The sequence below is a fragment of the Drosophila subobscura genome, chromosome E (genome assembly GCF_008121235.1).
Source record: "Drosophila subobscura isolate 14011-0131.10 chromosome E, UCBerk_Dsub_1.0, whole genome shotgun sequence".
Lineage (NCBI taxonomy): Eukaryota > Metazoa > Arthropoda > Insecta > Diptera > Drosophilidae > Drosophila > Drosophila subobscura.
Genome location: NC_048531.1, coordinates 13,237,787 through 13,254,077, shown reverse-complemented (window position 1 = coordinate 13,254,077; position 16,291 = coordinate 13,237,787). Strand labels below are relative to the sequence as shown.

At 52.7% G+C, this 16,291-nt stretch overlaps 1 protein-coding gene across 2 annotated transcripts in view; it reads right to left on the bottom strand.

Moving 5' to 3' along the window:
- Positions 1-2,977: 2,977 nt before the first annotated feature.
- The window catches only part of LOC117889730 (protein prickle), a 48,155-nt gene continuing 34,841 nt past the window's right edge, over positions 2,978-16,291 (bottom strand). For both annotated transcript variants that reach the window (XM_034794152.1, XM_034794151.1), the window contains exons 2-6: positions 8,098-8,656; positions 6,662-6,775; positions 5,702-5,830; positions 5,433-5,636; positions 2,978-5,374 (exon numbers count right to left, since the gene is read on the bottom strand). In XM_034794152.1, the coding sequence (XP_034650043.1) occupies positions 3,470-5,374; positions 5,433-5,636; positions 5,702-5,830; positions 6,662-6,775; positions 8,098-8,656 (2,911 nt within the window). In that variant the 3' untranslated portion in view covers positions 2,978-3,469. The remainder of the gene's footprint in view (positions 5,375-5,432; positions 5,637-5,701; positions 5,831-6,661; positions 6,776-8,097; positions 8,657-16,291) is intronic.

The following is a 16,291-nucleotide window of genomic DNA, read 5'->3' as shown; positions in this document are numbered from 1 at the left end:
CTCTTCAAGGCCCCGAGTCCAGTGCCCAGCCTGATGATTATTAGCTATGATGATGTATCCTTGCCCCCGCCCCACTCTAATGGCCACACATGCACAGCCTGCACGTGTGCGTGTGTGTGTGTATGTGTGTGTGGGGCGAATATTAATAATTGTTTCTGCTCTTTTTTTGCTGTTGCTGTTGTTGTTGCCGCCGCCGCGACGTCTGCGAAACACGCTAAAAATTAATTAAACGTCCCCGGCGAAGGGTGTATATATTTTTTTTGCTGCTCGGCCATTTCGTGGTTATTTATGCGCCTTTGCCGGGACCTAGCCCCTGGCAGGGAGCCGTACTCCGAGCCTACGTTTGATTCATTGTTTTTGGCCACACGTCGGGGGTGGGGCGGTCGGCCAGCACGCACTCGCCTCGTATTGCCAATTTATATTTGTATTAATTAATGGGCCAGTAAACAATTGCTGAAAGCTGCGCCATTAGCCGCAGTGCCCCGCCAGCCCACAGGGGGCTGGGGAGTGGCAGAAAATTGCTGCAACAATAAGCCAGCCCAGTGGACACATAAATTAAACAAGGTTTTCCCTCATTTTGTGCATTTTATTGGCACGGAGTTAATCTCTTTTTTAGGTTATGAATTTGTGCGAAATTTTGGCCGCAGTTTCGTTTGTTTTTGGGCGCAGACAGCGCCATTTTGTTGTTAATTTTGGAGTAGTTTTTGGTGGCAGTTTTTGTGCAGTATTTGCATATTTTTTTCAGCAAATTTTTGACTATTTTTAGCTCTCAATTTCAACAGCATTTCTGGTACATTTTTGTGAATTATTTTCGGCACTTTTTATACCCGGTACTCGAAGAGTAACCGGTACTCTGCCTCTCCCTCTGACACGTCTCTGCCTCTGCCGCGTCTCTGCCCTGACTCTGCAGTGTGCGGCGAAAGGAGCGTGTTGGCGTGAGCAGTGTTGTTGAGTAGATGACAGATGAAGAAAAAATGTTAAATTTGACAAATAACCGCTAAGCTGCAGATGTAGTACTGAGTGCCGGGTATAAAAGTTGTGACGCGTAAGAAGCGTCTCACACGTCCCTTCTCGTTGGTGTTAATTTTTGTATTTTTAGCGTTCAATTTTGTTGTATTTTTAGCGTTCAACTTTTGTGTTTGTTTAGCAGTCATTTTTTGTGTATTTTCTCTGTGTTTTTCGTTTATTTTTATGTACATTTTCGTGTCACTTTTTCTGCATTTGTTGGCCAGAATTTCACTGATTTTCCATTGCTTGGATAAATATTTTTTGTGGCTCAATTTCAGCTGCCTAAAAGTATGCCACACGTTGCAGTGGCAGCTTTAATTTCTGGCCTGCAAATGGCAGCATGAAAGTGCACAAAAACCAATGGCAAATTCGCTGCACACTGCCCCTGCTTGTGGCATAAAACAAGCGGCGTGAAGAGCGCAGTTCGGCAAATGCCAGCAGCAGATTCTGGCTGCAGGTCAGCCAGCAGGGCAGCCGTTTATTTGTGCAGCATCCCCAATCCCCCCCAATCCCCCCCTGCCGACACGCTGGCCACAAATAAGTACTCTCGCTGGCTGACAATTTGTTCGGGGGTTGACTCTCTCCTTTGGCCTCTTTTGGTCCTGATAAAAATGAGCGTCGGAAATGCGAATATAAATTCTGCCATATCTGATGTACAAGTGTGCGATTGTCTGTCTGTCCGTGTGTGTGTGTGTGTCGTGTGTGTGTGGCAGGATAAACATAATGGCTGCAGGATGCCAGCCAGCCAGACTACCTACCGTCGCCATACCAATCATCGGAAGTGTGCCGCAGGACCGGGCAAAACGGAAATGACATGCAATAAAGCACAAAGGGACACACACAGGGCAGTGGGCAGAGGGCAGTGGGCAGAGGGCAGAGGGGAGGCAGCACGCACATCGCAGTGAAAGCAACTCCAGAGCATTGTCTGCTGCTGGATTATAACGAAAAATGGCATCTAACAAGCAAAAATCCATCTGGCAAATGCACTTGGCGAGGAGCAGCACCCCAGAAACTTTTCCCCAAAATTACAATTGCGAAAGTTGCGTGGCAGAGGTCCAGATGGCCAGCCCCTGCGCTCCCTTTGCCCATTCGGGCTTATCAATGCCAGACGCAGACAATTTTGGCTCGCTTATCGCTTGGTCGCATCGCCAAATCCATGCAGGTGGCATGCGGCATGCGGCACTCAGCAGCGGTGTGAGCGCATTATTAAGTGGCCATTAGTCGGACCTTGGCGACACACTGGTTGGGGCTGCAGCATTAACGCAAATTACACAGCTGCCAATGAGCGAGGGAGGGAGGGATTGGCTTTGAGTTTGGGTTTGGGTTTGGGTTTGGGTTGGAGGCGCGACTGTGTTGATTCTAAGCAGCGGATGGCAGGCAGGCAGCAGCAGCACTTTGCTCAGCATTCCTTAGCAGCAGTTCCCCCCTCTCAGCCTTGCTAATTACGCCCTGCAGCCAGCGAGCCAGCCAGCCAGCCAGCCAGCGAGCCAGCGAGCGTTGCATGCATGTGATTGCAGTGTCAGTGCCGTCCAAGCGGTGACTTTGCAACGTTGTGGTCGTTGTCCCTGCCATAATTTGCCCGGCAACTTATTAGCAGGAAAAACGAGAAGAGCTCTCTGGCTGTGTCTTCGATTTTAATTTTCGTGCTGCCTGCCGCTGGCTGGTCTGGGCTGGCCGCTGCCTGCTGCCTGCCACATGCAAATGCAGAATGCAACAAGCAGCAGCCAGAGCCACGACATGCATAATTTGTATTCATTATGCGTTGGGTCATAATTATGGCTGCAAGTAGGCAGCACAGTGTTTCATTTGTTGCAGAACTTATAGGCATGGCAGGCACTGTAGCTCTGCTTTGAACTGCAGCAAAACCTTCAGCCAAATAATTCTCTATTTCTGTTTGCTTTATTCATAAAAATGTAAGTGGCTTAAAGTGGAATTATTTGCGCCTAAAATGTAATAATAAATACATTTAATTGTACTTAAATTTATGCTTAAATTTATAGCTTAAAACTCGTACTTTGCCGCTGCATAAATAGTTTTTTAGCTGCTTAAATGTTTGCGTATATAGAAATAGTTTTTCCAGTTGCCAGTTTGAAGTTTTTCGTAGCCTAAACTAGCGCTAGGTAGGGTTCTGTTTGCTTAGTTGCTTGGCCTAAACTAGTTGTGTATTTGCTTAGTTGCTTGGCCTAAACTAGGGCTGTGTGTATTTGGAACAGTGTTGAGCCGCCGCCTGTGCTTGGCTCTTATTGTATTGTATCCTCGGGATCTCGTTTCTCTCCCTGCTCTGCCCCTCCGCTGCGTTCCTCCACGTTCCGCTCTGAATTGATGATCCCTTGCAGCTTCTGTGGCTGCTTCGTTAGCGAGTGGAGCTGCCCCGAGGCGGCTCATCAATAATGCTCCTGCTGCCACGCTGCCCTCCGTTTCTGCAGCCGCTCCTCGACTCTAATTAAAACGCCCTCAGGGATCACGAGATGATGCAATTCTTGTCCTTGTCGGCGGCCAGCTCGGCGGGTTTCCGCTTGCGATCGTAGGCCAGCGCGTCGTTGGGCACGTAGCTCACCCGCACGCCGCCGTAGTGCCGTCGCTGCGGCAGCTGGTACATCATCATGTAGTCCTCGGAGCTGGAGGAGCTCGAGCTGCACGTCGAGCACACGTCCGACTCCTCCGCGGACTCCTCGCGCTCTCGCGGCTCCCTGGGCTGCCGCCCCTTGTGCGGGGAGTCGCTGTCCGCCTGCAGCATGGAGGGCGCACCCTGGTAGGACGAGGACAGCGGCTGTGCTGGGGCGTAGGTGTCTGCGCGGCTGGTGGAGTGCGAGCGATGGCCGCTGCCGCTGCGATGATGGTGACCGGAGGTGGAGGAGGAGGCGGAGGCGGAGGCTGCGCTGGTGGACTTGCGGCGGCGTCTGCGCCGCGAGGAGTGTCCCGCTCCATGCCGGTCCTTGTCCCGCTCCTTGTCCCGCTCCTTGTCCCTGTCCCTGTCCCGCTCTCTGTCCTTGTCGCCTCGCGTCTCCTGGCTCGTGCCCGCTCCATTGCCCGAGTAGCTGCGGGAGCGTGGCAGCGTGTCCGGGATGCCCTCAAAGCGGACGCCCTTCTTCTTCGCCGGCTCCCCGCTCATGGGCGACGAGGAGGAGGCGCCGCTCAGTATGGACACGGGGTGGGTGGCTGTATGTGTGGAGAGGGGCGTGTTCAGCGAGCGATCCCCAGCGGAGTTTGTGGGCGAACCCATCAGCTCGGGCGGCAGCGCCGTGGAAGCGACACTCAGGTTGGGCGTCGGCAGTTCGGGCAGCTCCCCGGGAGCCACCGGTGGATGCAGGATGTCCGCATACTCGTGCTGAAACTGCTGCGCGGAGGCATGCAACGCTGGTTGCTGCTGCTGCTGCTGCTGCTGCTGCTGGCCCGCAAAGTGCTGCAGCATTGGCCCCTTCCCCGCCAGCTCGGGCATGCTGGAGGTGTGCGAGTGCTCGAGCAGCTGCCGCTGCAGCTGGTAGCTGTGTGTGGCGCCCAGCGGTGGCTTGGCGGGCCACGCGGCATCCAGATTCGAGGACATCTCGTTGAAGTTGTAGACGCCGTCCCGCTGCAGCTCCATGGGCTGCGGCATGAGCGCGTGCGGCGGGAAGTCGCCGGGGGAGTTCAGCGGCGACAGATTCTGCGAGGTGCTGGAGAAGTCGGTGAAGTCCGCGCCGCCTCCACGGCAGTGCTCCAGATCCTTGACCACGCCCGCATCCGAGTCGGAGGTGGCGTAGCTCTGGCTCTGCTTGGACTGCTCCAGCAGGGACAGTTCCCCGCCCAGCCCTAAGAGACTGCCTCCAGCTGCAGCTGCCCCCCCTGCCGCTTCCATTTGCTGGCTCTGCAGCTGGTACATCGCCTGATTGAAGCTCGCTTGGTGCTGCTGCTGCTGCTGCGGCGACATGGGCGGCGAGCTGGAGGCGTGGCTGCTGGTGATCCGCGTCTGCGGCCGCACACGCTGCGTGGGCGGTGTGGGCGTGGTGTACATGCCGGTGCCGGAGCTATCCGACGGCGTCGGCGGCTCGCCCTTGCTGCACGCAATGGAGCAATAGATGGCGCCACGTCGCGGCAGAAAGGCGCGTCCCAGCAGCGAGCAGCGGCACGTGTTGCACGAGAAGCACTCATCGGTGGCATGCCAGTGCTGCCCGTCGTGGCTCATCTGCCCCTGGTCCACGCCAATGGCCTCGCCGCAGTAGTCGCAGTACTCCGCGAACATGGCATCGAAGCAGTGCAAGCAGTAGGGTTTTCCCTCGCGCATAATGTACCGCTGGCCGCCCAACTGCTTGTCACACTCGTGGCAGGCAAAGTGGTTCATGTGCCAGGCACGACCCTCCGCCTCGGTGCACTCATCGGCGAGGATGATCTGGAAGGAGGTAGAAAGTGGAACTCATAATCCTCCATGCTCGAAGGGAAATTCTTACCTCATCGCAGGCCGAGCAGCGCGGCTTGAGCGTCTCCGCGTGATGCCGACCGCAGTACATGCGTCCATCGCGATGAAAGTAGATGAGATCCACAAGCAGTTCGCGGCAGATGCAGCACGCAAAGCAGGCCGGATGCCAGCTGGCGTTGGGTCCCAGGCGCGTAGCAAACACCGCAATGTCGCCCGTGGAGATGAGTTCGTCGCACTATCAGGGGGGAGATCAAAAGAGTTATTGAATGTGGAACAGAGCAACCCCGTGCATACGCTTACCCCATCGCATGGTCGCGCACTCATCAGCTGTCGCACATTGCCGCGTCCGAGGGCATCCCGCTTGCGTTGTGTGGAGAACAAGCGCAACTCCTTGCGCTCCTCATCCGTCAGTGAGTGACAGTAACGAACCTGCAATGACAGCACCAAGCAAACTGAAGAAAACCGTTCTACCTTTTCCTCTGCTCCCTCCTTTTTGGACAGGGAAATCATATGTTCAACATGTTGCAGCCAAACCGTGGGCAGTGGGCAGTGGGCAGCTTCAAGTGATCTTTCCAGGAACGTACAGTCGCAGATTGTTTGTCAGTCAGTGGGGTGGCCAGACAGGCAGGCCGCAAAAGGCAAAACGGTAGCCGCGCAGACCCAAGGCTGCCCATCAACGCGCTCAGCCTGCAGCTCCACTGCGGTCAGCATACCTTCCCAGCCCAACTCCCGTCTCGTCTCGTCTCGTCTCGTTTGTGTGTTGTATGCAAATTTCTGTGTTTCGGCTCTGCCTCCACTTATTTTTTCGGGCACACAGTTTGGCCTTCAATGCGCGTTCTTGGGAGCCATCGTTAGCCAGTGTTGGCCATGGCAGTGGCTGATATCTGGCAATCCGCTCAAGCCTCTTTTTTTTTTTGTGTGTGTTTGTTTGAATAGTTTTTTGCGGTTTTTGCGTCTGCTCTAAATACCGACAGGCGGCCAGACTCTGCACTGCTTGCACTGCTCTAGCTGCCTGCACTGCTCTACCTACTCCTCCTGCACTTGTGTGTTTTTTTCGCCTCGTTTAATTAAAGGTTACACAGTGGCCAGGGGCTGGGCGTACAATTTGACTTTGAAATGTCATAGCCCCGTAATGCGAGTCGCTTTCAATCACGATAAAGCGGCCGGGCGGGCCGGGCCGGGCCACAAAATTGACAGGTTCCAGGCAGACTGCAGCCAGCGACCAGTAGGTGTCGCCTTTTTTTGTTGTTCCGTACTCACCTCGTTATCATGCGGCGGCAGTTGATGCAGCAATTGTCGCACACGATACTGCTCCCCCGGACTGTTGACGTATGGCACTTTGTCGTCGGGTATTTGCGAGAAGTACAAGCGAACCTGCGGGTAAACAGCCACACAATGTGAGCAAATGGAATGGAATGGAATGCTTAAATACAGTTAACAGCGGGGTGGAGGCAGAGGGGCAGCTGCTGCCAAAGGGTTAAGCGAGCTCCTAGCCACACAGCGGGGTAGAGTAAAAGATTTTTGATTTTATTACGCTGATTTCCCTCTCTCTCTCTGTCTCTCTGTCTCTCTGTCGGTGCTTCACTCTGGTTGAGCCAGGTTGAAAGGTGCACAACGTGCTAAGCCAACTTTATTGGCCACGCTTGCAGCAGACGCTGCAGAACGTTCTGCCGTCGCAGGCCCCCAATCGGAGTCCCGTCGGAGCCCCTCTGTTTGAGGCTCGTGGAAACCCCTTTCGGAGGCTGTGAGAGATGCTGCCAAGCCAACTCTCACAGCGAGTGACTGACACATGGCTTATGCCGCATCAACGTAAATTGCTGCCACATGGCTGTAAATAAATTTTCAATTCTGTTTGTAAAAGTCACAGAAAAAATCCAGCGAACCGAACGGAACGGAAAGAGAGAAAAAAGAAATGCAATGCTAGACATTTGATAGGCCCGTTGGGCCGGACTGGGGGACAGCTTTAGCTTTAACGGAAGCCACAGCGAGTTCAGCGGAAAATGGCAAAAGAAAGATTTGGAAAATTTGGCAGCAGGCAGCGGCAGGGGCAGGGGCAGGCAGCGGATGGGGCATGCAAAATGGTTGCCCGTTGCCGGTTGCGAAGATTGTGAAAGATTTATTTGGCATTGTCGCATATTTCACGCGAATAATTTACGAGTTCGTTTCGGTTTTGCGGGGTTTTGCAAATAATTGAAAAAGGCACGAAACGATGGCCAGGCCAGAAAGAGTTCAGATCAGTTCTCGGGCCGGCCCGGGCCATTAAAGTCAAATTCGCATTGAGCAATGGCCCTGGACTGTAGTTCCAGGCTTTCATTAGCACAATCTAATTCGATAGATAGTCGTAGATGGACGGTCGGTACCCAGAGTGGAGCTTCAACTAATTGACACAGTACCATAAAGCGGGTTTCAGCTCTGAGCTCTCCGACTATCAGCTGCGTCTCCCAACTATGGCTCCGACTCTGCCCCGTTGCTGATTTATGGCCTCGTCGCGTGTATTTATTTACAGCTCGCTCCGAGTGACAAAATAACGCACAATAACTCAAGTATTTCGCTTATCGCCAGCCCACAAATCTTGCTCCTAGTCGGGCTAGCCCTGGGCGTGTGAGTGCCAAAGGGTTTTAGGACCAGCTTTAACACGGTTTGTGCATTCTCTAAGGGGAATTTTCAAAGGGAAATTTGTAGGATCCAAATCTCACCTGATCGGGTCGCAGTCCGGGCGGCACCCAGGTGTATTCCTCCAGCGCACAGCCACTGTCATCGTCCGAGTGCGACTGCCGCTGCATGTCCATGTGTGGACCGGCCAGGAAGGGTGCGTGTGCCGAGACAGAGGACGTGCCTGCGCCGGGATGATGCAGCAGCGAGGGCGGCGACGGCGTGGACAGCGCTGGGGACAGCTGATGGTGGTGCGGTGGCAGCGGTGCATTCGAGTATTTGGCAGTGGAGGAGCAGCCCGAGACGGCGGGCGAGTACTGCGGTCCAAGTGCGGCTCCAGGCAGCTGCTGATGGTGCGGCGGCAAGTACTGCTGATGGCGTTGCAGCGGCAGCGGGGAGGTGGGCAGCATGCCCGCATTCTGCGCGGCATACAGAGCGCTGGCAGAGGAGCTGCTGGGCAGGCCCAAGGCGGAGCCACAGCCAGCGAGGGCCGGCGGTGGAGGCAGTCCCTGGGCGCAGCCGCCGCTCGGCGAGAAGTGGCGCGGCAGCGTGGGTATCTTCTGCAGATAGGAGATCTGCGTTAGCGGCGTCCGGCTGATGGGTCTGCAAACGAGAAAGAGTTTAGAGTTTAGTGTGGAGTCTCGAGCCTTGACTAATTCAAATTTAATAATAATGAAAATCGCAATTAAAGTGTTTCCTGCTGCGGTGCGGGCATGCCGGGTCAGAGTTTGGTTGTTTTCGGATCAAATTGTTAATGTAATATAAAAACCGCATGGCAATCATCATACTCGGACGGGTTGTATGTATTCCCTTTGTAAGTCGCCGGATTTATGCGGTTTTTCACTTCCTATTGCCGCTCCGAATAAGCTGTCAATTTTAGTTTGTTTTTCATGCGTTTTTTTTGCTTTTTGTTTTGTTTTCTTTTTGTGTGTGCTGATGGAGTGTGGTGGGGGAATTTTTTTTGCAAACGTCAAAATGAAAAATATACGCTTCAAAGCACAAACAAATCGACAGCCCGCGTTGTGTTGCTGTTTGTCTGGCAGCAAAGTCCTAGCCCCCAGGCCCAAACCATGCCACAGGGACAGGCCCCAGCGCAAGCCCGCAGCGCTGTCGCCGTTGTCATTCATGTTAAAGCCAAGCTCGACATTGTTATCGCATCAGTGCTGTATGCGAGGTACACTGTAATCCAAGCACCGCGGCCTACCACAACGACTGGAACTTGCAGTGAACGTCAGTGATCCGCTTCGGCTGGGAAGCAGATCAAAAATTAGTTATTGCCTAAGCGCAGTGCTCTCTTCGATGCTCTCTTTGCTTTGAGGGTCATGCTGTAGGCGCTGCTTGAAGCGAAAGCTGCTGCAGCCAGCAGGTAGAAAATAAAGTTCTGCTCTCGTTGATCCTCTCTTTGCTTTGAGGTCCGCCGTCTCTCTTTGCTTTGAGGGTCATGCTGTAGTCGCTGCTTGAAGCGCAAGCTGCTGCAGCTAGCAGAAGCGCAGTTATTTCTGCCCAAATTCAGGCTCTCTTTCTTGCTCTCTCTCTCTTAAGCTTGCCCTTTTGTAGCGCATTCTCTGTGCTTTGCTGCCGAACATCGGGGAAATGAACACGCACCATTTCATGGCAGTTTGCCATATCAAAGGATAACTGTGCATTGTCTGTGCAGGCACAATCGTGTCGAACTTTGAGTGAGCATGGGAGGGGAGAGCGGGAGAGTGCTGTGTTGTGGATTGTGGGTAGTGTATGAGGGCGTAGCGAACTGTACTGTAAATGTGCAGTTCATGCGGGCGTTTTATCAAAACAATGCTGTCCGCCCTTTTGTTGTTTTTAACCAGTGAATTCTTTCATTCTCTCTCTCTCTCTCTGTCCGGATTCAACATTCAGCATTTTCCAATTCCATTTCTAGTCGAGCAGCCATTGGGGAGTGGGTGGGCGGGGAGAGAGTGTGGCTGGCTGGCTGGCTGGCGCTGATGTGTCAATAGTGAGTGCCAATGCGCAGCGGTTGCTGCGGTTTGCCAGCAAATTAATTGCGCAGATTCTGACTAACCAACAACAATTTCGTTTGACATTTGCATTTTAAAGCGCCAAAAGCTGTAGGCAAAGAATGCTCTGGAACAGCGACCGGGAATCGTAATTGGGTTTGTGAGCGGGGAGAGCGAAATGGAAATGGGAATGCGAATCAAAAGTCGCTGGACATGCACGTGCAGCGTCGCGTCCCAGCTGGATACGGCTTGGGGATACCAAAGTGTTGCTCCGCTGTCAAATCAGCTGCATTCAAACTCAAATTACCGAACCAAACAAACGGCCCACAGTCGTAGCAACACAGACGGAGCAACACAGTCGGAGCAACACAGCCGGGACACCTCAGTCGCAGCACACAGGCCGCTGCTGCAATCTCCAACTGTTCCACAAATGAAAAGCAAACCCGAAACTGTGCCTAAACACAAAATTTGTTGACGGCCCCGCGGCACCCAGAAACATACAGAGAGAGCGGACGCGAGAGAGGGTGCCTGAGGAGGGTCTGTGTCTAAATTTATCGTACGACTTTAGTCCAGCTCCAACGAAACATGGAAACATGGAAACATCCAAGACCCACATCCCACCATCCACTGGGGCGAGCGACCTGCATTTCTTTTCCTTTTGCGCGCTGCAAATTTATTGTTGACTGCAGCGAATTGCGTAAAATTGCCACAGCAATTGTGGCAAGTTTCAATTTGGTTGCCTGGCTCTTGGTCTATGAAGTCATTAAGGCGGCCAGCAGAACAAAATGGAAAGTGCAGGCAGGCAGCAACACACAAACCCATGTGCTGGCCCGGCCTGGCCACAAATGTTGCACAACATTGTTGTCCGGGCAACATAAAAGCGCGCGCTCCCAACTGCAGCTGGCACTGCGCGTCGCGTATTTGCATTGATCGGGGGGACTGGAAACCCTTCGTTCTTCGCCAGCAATTACTTTGGCAGTCGTTGACCCAGAAACTGGTTTTTGCCAACTGGCCCTTTTGGAAAACTAGTTCAAAGCCAGACAGACATCGATAGCGACATTGGCACTGGCATATCGCAGGCAGAGGGCCATCCATCCATCCATTGATAACCGCAGACTGAAGGTGGCAAGGCTGCAGCAGAGGGTCTCTGTCTGTGCCTATATTTAGCCAGATCGTTCGACTTTATCCGGCAGCCACATCCATCCAAATGAATAATCATTAGGCCGCCGCTGGGACGGACACGTTGACAAATTGCCCAAAAGCAACGATGAGCGACGGCTCAATGGCTGGCCAAAGACGGCCTAAACGATGGACAGACGGACAGACGGACACACAGACAATGGCTGAAAAGGTTAGCCTCAAATCACTTTGGCACTTTGTGTGCGGTTTTTTCACACAAGTCATTTGCCGTGTTTGTGGATGAGATTTGGGTTAATGTTGGAGCGGATGAGCTCGAAATTCAGTGAAACATCTCCACAGGCGAAAGTTTCTACACTGTGCAACATGAAACCAGCAGCCATATCTTGTAGGGTTTCCGTGTGTCTCTCTCTCTCTCTCTGTCCCTTTGGGGCAGGTGTGTGCTGCCCTTCCGGACTGGTTTTGCCCGTGCAAACTTTTTACGACATTTCTGCGCTGGACAGCAATTATGTGGCGCTCCCTGTGCTGCCCTCGACACATGTCCTTTTTATTGTTTTGCTGCACACAAAACAAAAACAAAAACAACAAGGAAAAAGTTTATTAAAAAGCTTCGAACCCCGCTGCGGCGCGCTCTTTGTGTTGTCTGCGATTGTCGTAAACGATTTTTGAATTGTCCATAAAACGGCTGGGAACGCAGAGAGCAAAAGCTCGTAAAGTTTCGATGAGAGAGAATGCGGACAGCACTCCGCTTGCACCTTTCCGCCACACGGACCGCGTCTGCCTTGTCAACATGACAATTTGACATTTGGCGTGTTGACATTTTTATTGACTTTGGCAGGCAGGCAGCAGGCAGGCGGCTGGACGGTTCGCACTCAACCTGAGAGTTGATTAAGAATGTGAGAATCTGCCACGCTGCCCCCCCACCCACTGGGTGGTCTACGCAAAGTGGCGCAACTGTACTTTTCCACGCTAATTTGTTGCTTCAATTTGCCAGGCTGCAGCCTTCTGCCTTTGTGGCTTATCTTTGGCCAACAACTAAACCAATTAAAGGTTGGGCGGCAAATATGCTGCTGCCACATGGAGCTGGCTGCTCCTCTGCCCCTCTGCTCCTCTGCTAACGGGCAGCAAAATTGTTTTCCGAGCGTGCAAATTTTCACAGCTGCGAACAGCAGCAGCAACTATGCCAGCAATTTGTGTGCTAAGCGGCAGCATGGAAGAGAGAAGGCAACAGGCAGCCAAAGACACCGCGAGAACAGTGCCTGGCAAACGCGCAACATAAGCAAGAGAGTGATCAGGTTTGTGGCAGCAGCAACAGGCTTTCTGCTGGCTGCCACTTCAATGCAAATTCTGCTGCAGCAGCGGGGAGAGCCTTGTTTTGTTGGCCCAAGTTCCAATTTGTTTTCATGGTAATTGATTCAGGGCATTCATTTTGATTCGAAGCGGCGACCAATTAATTGCAAAAACTTTGTTTTGCCAATACATCAGCAGCAGCAGCAGCAGCGGCAGCGGCAGCGGCAGCAGGAGAGATGCAACTGCGCCCTCTGCCCGCTAGAGGCGCTGCCTGGAAGAGAAGCAAAAGGAATGGCAGAGGCAGGAGTTGCTCGAGGCAGCCATGTGGAGACGCTGCTGGCTGGCTGGCTGGCTGCTGCTTCTGCGGTCGTTGTCTTTGGTCTATGAACTTGTTTTCTACACTCCAAGCTGCCAGCACTCCACTCTGCCTCTGCCCGTGCCTCTTCCCTGCTCTACCTGTGGCCCCTTTGCGCACTTATTTTTTAATTGAAGCCGTGTCTTTGCCTCTTTCTGTTCTTTTTCTGTTTTCTCTACTATTTTTTGTTCCCCCTCTGCTTGTTGTTCCTTGTCGTTGGCTGTGGGTCTCTCCACTTCTCTTCTCTTCGCCTCTCCTCTCTTCTGTCTTCTTTTTTCTTCCACTATTTTGTGTTTGTTGCTGCTTCGATTTTTATACATTAATGCTGGTGGCTTTATTGCCGCCGTGATTATGCTCAATTTTGTTTTTGACCATAATTACATTTTTCGTTCTTCCTTTCCCCTGCCCCCTGCCCCCTACCTACTACCCCCACACCGGACACGCAGAGCCGCTGCTGTGGATTCTGCTTTGGTTCTTATGCTGATTCGGTAAACAAATTGGCATTGATTGATTTTTACTTGGCAGCCAAAAGCAAACAAGCAAAAGGCAGTCAGCTCGGTGCTGAGTTCACGCCGCCCCGAAGGTCAGCCTGCAGCATTGTGGAGCTGCTTCTGGGCTCTCTTTCGGGCATAAATCAACTGCACTCGCAGCTGCCTGCCAGTCTGGCCGAAACCATAATTATAGACGACACATTTGCAGGCCTAGAACATGTCGCGGAGCTGCGGGGGGGAGCAGCGGGTACGGGTCCCAGTCCAGGCAAATCCGATTTGATTTATGCGGCTGGCAGCGCAACAAAACTGTTCACAAATTAACCGTAATAAAGAGGAGGCTGGCGGCTGCTGCTTCCCGCTCCTCCCCCTCCCCGCTGCTGCATGTTCGCTTTTATTTTTGATTTATGGCCAACTGGAATTGGAATCTAATTTCGTGGCCATTAACAAAACCAAACAGCAGCAATGGACATTTGTGTGTGTGTTCGTCTGCCTACGCAGCGGAGGATCCTCCGCTGGAGCCTCTGCGGGCTCCGGCAGTGTGCCACAGGGTATGCCGCTGCTGGCCAGCAGCTTGCAGCAAATGGGAGTTGCTCCAGCACAGATCGATTTATCATTACTTAAGGTCATTGAATTAGCCAGACTCTCAGTTTCGTTAGAGCAAAATAAAAACAGAAGGAATTATGACAGCGGGAGCTTGAATGCTGCGGAAGTTTGTTGAGCAACTGCTTGATGAAGTTCCAAATGGAACCCTTGGAAATCACCCATAAAGTGGTGTGCAAATTGTTCCTAAATGTTGCTAATTTGCCGCAAAATAAACCTTGCCACAGCTGCCAAACATTGGGCATGGCCTCCAGCTGTTGCAGGGTATTTGGCCGCCTTTCATTGCCTTTTGCTCTGGCCAAATGTTGGACAAACAGCGCTGCAACGGTAAAGTGCACTCCGGCACTAACTGTTCCCTCTCGCTGACAACTGGCAGGAGGGAGGCAGCAGGGAGCCACAGGGGGAGCAAATAATTAGCTGCTAATTGCATTTTATGAGCTGCCCTGACAGTCGCAGATTGTTGCCAGGCTGAGAGCTCTGCACGGAGATCGTTGCTGATATTTTGTCTGCTGGTTTGCAGCATCTAATCCCCGTTCAAACAATGATTCCGTTTCGCTTATCACTCGCGGCAGATCGCCACTGCCACTGCCACTGCCTCACAGCCAGCCAAAACCCGCTTGTGGCAAGTTCAAGAGCTAACGAGGCAGGAATGCAGGCAGGCCGCAACTGGTGTTAATGCCGCGCTTCCAGTCCGGTGGCATGCAGCCAATTTAAATGCAAAAAATTGAAGCTGTCAATAAAAATTACGCGACTGCCGCGGCATGCCGCAAGTGCCGCACATGCCCCCTGATTTATTGCCTCGCGTGTGCGTTAAATGTTTCGTTAATTAGATCTAGAAACTGAGAGCAGTGGGGGGGAGGCAGCTCCAGGAACTCCAAGGAATTTCCCGTGTCCCTGTCAATCAAGTGTCGACTTTTCGGCCAACAAAAATGATACAAAAATGCTTCAAAAATCCCCCAAAAAGGCACAACAAATGCCTCGTGGAGGCACGCACTTGTTCGGCTGTCTAAGAGCAAAGATTTCCGATCCGATATGAGCCCAAAACTCACTTTGGTGTGGGCGAGCCTCGAGCTGCCCTGCGGCGCTGCTCGTTTCGGACACTTTGACAGCAGCTTGGGACGGCTCAAAGAGCAACGAAAAGCGCTGCCAGACCGAAGCGTTGAATACCCTTTCGTGGGTCTCTTGGCCGCCCTCTGGCCGTGCCCGCAGCCCACTTAATATGCGCGGCAGTTTGTGTTCTGGCCATAAATGCGCATAAACATGGTCTAAGCCCCGCCCTCTCCCTCTCCCCATCCGCCTGTGCGAAGAGGCAATTAGCATGGGCGAACATGCCGCGCGGAGACCGCCGCTTCATGGCCTTGCTTTATTTTCACATTAGCGCGGAAAAACCTTCAGAAGGGGGGAAACAGGGGAGAGAAAAACGAAAACAAAATCATATTTTATGGCCACATGCAGAAATAAATCACAAAAGGCTGCGGCACTTCACGCTGGCGCCGTGGCAAGTCCGCAAGGAGTTGGCCAATTGTCTGGGGCAGCTCCATCAGCCGAGGCAGTGGCTCTGTCTTGCATTTTGTTTTTGCAATTAAGTTGCAACTGCAGTTGCCAAGCAGCACATGTGCCAGGGCGGAGTGCAGCCCAATGGCTTCGTTAATTAAAAGCCAAAAATCAATAATTGCACGCCGCTTGGAGCATTCAACTTGAGCAACTCCGCGGAGCGGCTATGAAAATATTCTCAAAAAGAGCAAGACATTGCTGCTGCACATCAACTTGTGTCATTTGAAGACGGAGGAACGGGTCGTAAATGTCTCTGGCCCCTGGGCAACGCCTCCTCAACACGAAGCAAGAAGCGCTCCAGGATGGAGCTGGCAGTGGCAGAGTCTCTGCCGCTTAAGCGCTCAAGATTTATGCGGCATTCGATGGCAGTTAAGATTGAATTGAATGCTTAGACACGAGCTGCACACAAGTTGATTGCCAGAGAGGCAGCGGCAGCGGCAGAGGCAGAAGGCAACCAGGAGCTAACAGGCAGAGTGCCAAGGAGGAGGCTGGGAGCTGGGAGGCTGGGATTGGAGCTGCAGCTGTAACTGCTGCTGAAAATTAATGCACTTCTCTTCTTTTAATAACTTCATTAAGCGCTGAGCGCGAAGCGCAGGCGACGAGTCTCCAGTTTGGCCCAGAACTCCACGAAGCTTTGAGGAAAATCTCTCATTTGCCTCTCTGTCTCTCTGTCTCTGTCTCTCTGTCGCTGTGTCCATCGATTGCGTGTGGCTGCCGCACGTACTCGTGTCAAAGCAGAGCAAGAAAAGCAACGGCAACTGTTATTATTAATAATTATGCTTTGATTTGTGCCTTCTGCGCTTGGCGCTTTAATTTGCAGTTGCCCAAAGGTTCATCA